The 4,315-nt window shown below is 44.9% G+C and overlaps 2 protein-coding genes across 5 annotated transcripts in view; one reads left to right on the forward strand and one right to left on the reverse strand.

Annotated features, from left to right (window-relative positions):
* LOC126556339 (integumentary mucin C.1-like) overlaps nt 1–4,315 on the forward strand; it is a 521,191-nt gene that overhangs the window by 444,361 nt on the left and 72,515 nt on the right. The window lies entirely within an intron of this gene.
* The window catches only part of LOC126556512 (peroxidase-like), a 201,458-nt gene that overhangs the window by 826 nt on the left and 196,317 nt on the right, over nt 1–4,315 (reverse strand). The window contains exons 2-3 of the mRNA XM_050211775.1: nt 820–1,174; nt 22–751 (exon numbers count right to left, since the gene is read on the reverse strand). Of these exons, the coding sequence (XP_050067732.1) occupies nt 22–751; nt 820–1,165 (1,076 nt within the window). The 5' untranslated portion in view covers nt 1,166–1,174. The remainder of the gene's footprint in view (nt 1–21; nt 752–819; nt 1,175–4,315) is intronic.

Consider the following 4,315-nt stretch of genomic DNA (forward strand, 5'->3'; position numbering starts at 1 on the left):
GTGCTCTAACCGGCATCATACCTCAGGCTACCCACAATCGAAGAGTGGAAGTACCGAAAAGCACCATTTGCGTGATCATTCAGCACAGTAGGATTTATCGACGGGTTGTAATCATTCACATAGCTACGAAACAGCAAACCCCGCTGGTACATATAATCCGGTCCGAGATAATACGGCAACCATTCGTAATACACGATATGTTGATACTGTGCAATATTGATGCGTCTTGCCTCTTGAAACACCTTCTCATCATTCCACAAAGGCCTGGCTTTGCACAGCTGTTGTGCGATACGGTTGTGTTCCCGCAGGAACGCTATATGTAGGATCGTTAGTTCCGGCGTAATATTGCTGCGCTCGTCACCGGTCAGATAGCAGGTGTCTGTGGCGCGGCTCAGCGTACAGGCAGTACTCGACCGTGGATGTCTCGGAGGCCATTCGGTTCCGTTTCGATTGTCCACCTTCAGCCGACCGCCAACATACGCTCGAAGCGGAGCATTTTGTTGGGCACTGTTTCCGTAAACGACTGACAAATCTAGGAACGAAGTGGCATCATTCAACTGCTGGGCCTGTTGCCCGTTTGTACAAGCAGCTGGGTTGACGTCACATGTATTAAGCGTTCGTATAAGATCTAGACACTGTATCCTTTCGGCAGACAGAACGGGATCGTTCGGTTGTACGGAGATCGGAAAGCATCGTTTCCCAGGGTTCGCCACCACTCGTCCATTTTGACAACAAGGTACTGTGTCGGAACCTGTCGAACACAAACATATGATACTATGCTCGCACGGCACAAAATACATCCCTACTAGCAACACTCACTTTCCCCTCGAAATCCCATATCATGAGCCACCAGCTGACCGAACTGCATATTCACCAGCGTAGTCCTCTGATCGAGAATGTTCTGCTCGTTGAATAATGTCAGCGATAGCAATCTGGCACTGGGCAGCTCAGCTCCCGTTCTCGAACGACGTGGTACGGACACACCGTCTCCATACTCCGCTGGCAGTAACCTACCGTACGGGACTTTGGCTGCTCCCCAGGTCGGATTCCGCAGATTGTTACAGGTACCATCGAACGTACGATACGGTGAATTTACGTCACACTGTGCCAAAGCGTTCCGTACTACGATGGCAAACACTAGAAATGCTTTGGACAAGAACCACATTTTGCAGACCTTTTTCCTGTCGCTATCGACTGGACTTACAGGACCTGCATTGAACCGGTACGATCGAAGAGGATGCTCCTTTTATATTGATCGATCGGGCGGTATAAGACGGATGCGACATTTTCACCATTGACATCCGCAAACAATCAGCGTATCTTATGATAAATGTGTTGTTACTTTTCTCACGAGTACAATACTCAGTATTGATCCACAAATAAGCTCCACCTTTTGTAACACAGATCGCTCTGCTGTGTTGATAGCGATGTTTTAGAGTTACTTTTTTGCTAGAAGTTGTACCCTCTCAATTTCATTTTAGGGATTCCACCTGCCAAAAAGTGCATGTGGGCGATAACAATCCAATCGTTTGAATCATCATGTCACGTGTAAGTAAAGATTTTTTGTAGTGTTATTTTTCTAGTTGGGTCATGGCACACATTTCTCTAGCTGTTCTAAACATTCTAAAAGGAACCTCTAATAATCATTGGAATCCTATGATGAGATTGCTGTAATCTTTAACTTCCAGCTAAATAAATGATCTAGCTCCAGCCATCCAACTAAAGGTACGCTATATGAAGCAATGTATACGACTGCAACTTTTCTCATTTGCCCATTTGTTTGTGCAGTTGTTTTCACTAGATACTACACACCTTTATTTGGTATATGTCCAAGAAAAACATGTTACTTGTCAATTGAGAAATGCTGGTAAGAGCACAAGCGAACTATTCATTAATTATTCCCGTCGTTAATTAGTTACGCTTAGTTGCTTTGTCATCGTTCCAGCATAAGCGCTAGCAGTTATAAAATTATTGTTATCCATTGCTTAAAACCCTGTAGTGTGCTTAAGATTCCGTGTAGTTGTTTGAATCGTGCCTGTCATGCGATCGTTAATTTGAATTCTTTGAGCAACAGACTGTCATGACTGTATCAATTTCGATGGAGCAACATTAATGCAGTTCCAACAAATATCTTTATAGAGTAAGTATAAGGAGGTAGCGTAGCTACTTCCTTTAGGTTTGACGACCTTCCAGGTCACGCCGTCCATCGAATGGTTTACTACAATTGCCGATACCACGTAGTTGGGTAGTCAGCCCACAACTACGAGGGAACGGCCTGGATGGGATTTGAACCTCAGTCCTGCCGTCCAAAGACCCATGCCGCTGTCACTTGACCTTTCCAACGTTCGATGAATAAGGGGCGTAAGTCACATCGTTAGGTCTTCAAACGGCAGGACCAGACATCAATCCCATTCGGATCTTTCCTCTGCCATGTAAAAACCGGCGCCGCTCTCGAATTCACCGAGCTCGTCCACCACCGGGCCGCCCTAAAAGCCAACCGTTTATCTAAGAATTCATGCAACTACAGCTGGGTGGAAGATATTTCCTTCTCTCACCATTTGCATACACCTTATCCCGGGTAGGCTTGGTTGAAACTGTGTTGCCATTACGCTTTTCTCTGGTTTTTGCGTCGTGAATGTTGCCTTTGTATCATCCCTTTTTCTTGTCCCTTATTGTCAGGACCTTTTCGTAGAGAAACACCATAGAAACAATGTTGCTAGTGAGCTTCAAAGCTCCAAACCTTTGGCGTACCTGGTTGTCTGCCTGACAACATGTGGAGATCAGAGGGAACCCGTTCCATACATATCAGCAGCATCAAGACCACCAACAACAGCTTAGAGTCCGAGGGATAACAGCTTAAGGGATTAGGGGAAGGATCAAAGGGTGATTCCAATATCTTTGACGACGTCGGACAGCATTTGCGCGTATTAGTAGTCCTTCTGACCCAGAATGTCGCGCATCGGCACAGCAGGGGTTCTTCCTGATGCTCGAACGGCTGCTAAGAGCCTCATCCAACTTGAAATCGAAACCTTGGAGTCGGCGCTGCGCGTTAAAGAGATGTAAATGTGATGCAATGTGAAGAACTCCAATGTTTTTCGAACTCCACGCAGAAGGACTTACTAGACTTCACGATACGGTAAGCAATCCAACGATACCGAGACAGAGGAACGGAGTCCTGTCTTGTGACGATCGATGACGCTATCGCCTCGGCCATGCTCTTTTAAATCAGAAGCACAACTGTATCAACCACTCACGTTTAATTTCATTTTTTTAATTTAAGTTAGGAAACTTTATTCACAAAACAACATACAGCTACAGCTAATATAATTTCATTTGTTTTTAAATAACACTATTTCGTTTTACCACTACACTAAACGGAGAGGAAGAAGATGTGATGGAAAAGAACGGAGTATGATATGATCAGTAAATAATGGAGAAATTTGTCTGGGGAATTGGGAATGAGTAGTATTCAGTTTTCCTTGATATCGAGTAAAGTTTGCGCAATTTCTTACATTTACGTCGGATGCTGTTTTGATGCTTAAAATAAATGATGCACCATAAATATGTAGTGTGATCGTTTTGAGAACAAAAACTTATCGTAGCAAAAACTGTGCACATTTGGAGTGGGATTGCATCATGAACCGGCTGGCAACACCAGCGTCTGGTGGCCGGGAAAAACGAATATGGCAAAAAAAAATACAAACAAAACCGACAACAAGGTCCCTTTTAGTAGATTTTCTTCTTACTTACACACTGGCAATCGATTGTTTGGTATTGGGAGAAGCTGCTACCATGGGTAAACATGCCAACAAGCAAAAGATGAGGACATGTCACACAATGGAGCGGCATGGATCGGTGCACGACGGGTTAGCTGGGCGAGTGGGATCGGTCAATATTAGTGCATAATATGCAGCAGAAGTGTCGATCATAGATGCGCATGAAAGAGATGATAGTGGATCAACGATGAGGTGGACGGTGCACTAAAGAGGAGTATGTTTTAGATTTTTCGCTACATGCAATATCACTCAAAAAGCGTGCCTTCCCCGTGCAAAATAGTTGCGTTACCGCTTTTGCGCACAACAATTTCGGGGATAGAGGGTGAGAGAAGGGGTTGAAGAGAGCGGCGGCCAAAATAACAACAAAAACTACACACCCACACACATTCTAACAAACCTTCTAACAAAGTTACGATCGCACTGTATAATGCGGCGTGCGCCAGGTGCGTCAGAAAGTGGGTGTGAGAGAAAACGTGCACGTGGGAGGTGAGTTGGTGCGCGGGCGGAACTACACACTTTCGCGTTCATACATGCTGAAA

The sequence above is a fragment of the Anopheles maculipalpis genome, chromosome 2RL (genome assembly GCF_943734695.1).
Source record: "Anopheles maculipalpis chromosome 2RL, idAnoMacuDA_375_x, whole genome shotgun sequence".
In the NCBI taxonomy this organism is placed as follows: domain Eukaryota; kingdom Metazoa; phylum Arthropoda; class Insecta; order Diptera; family Culicidae; genus Anopheles; species Anopheles maculipalpis.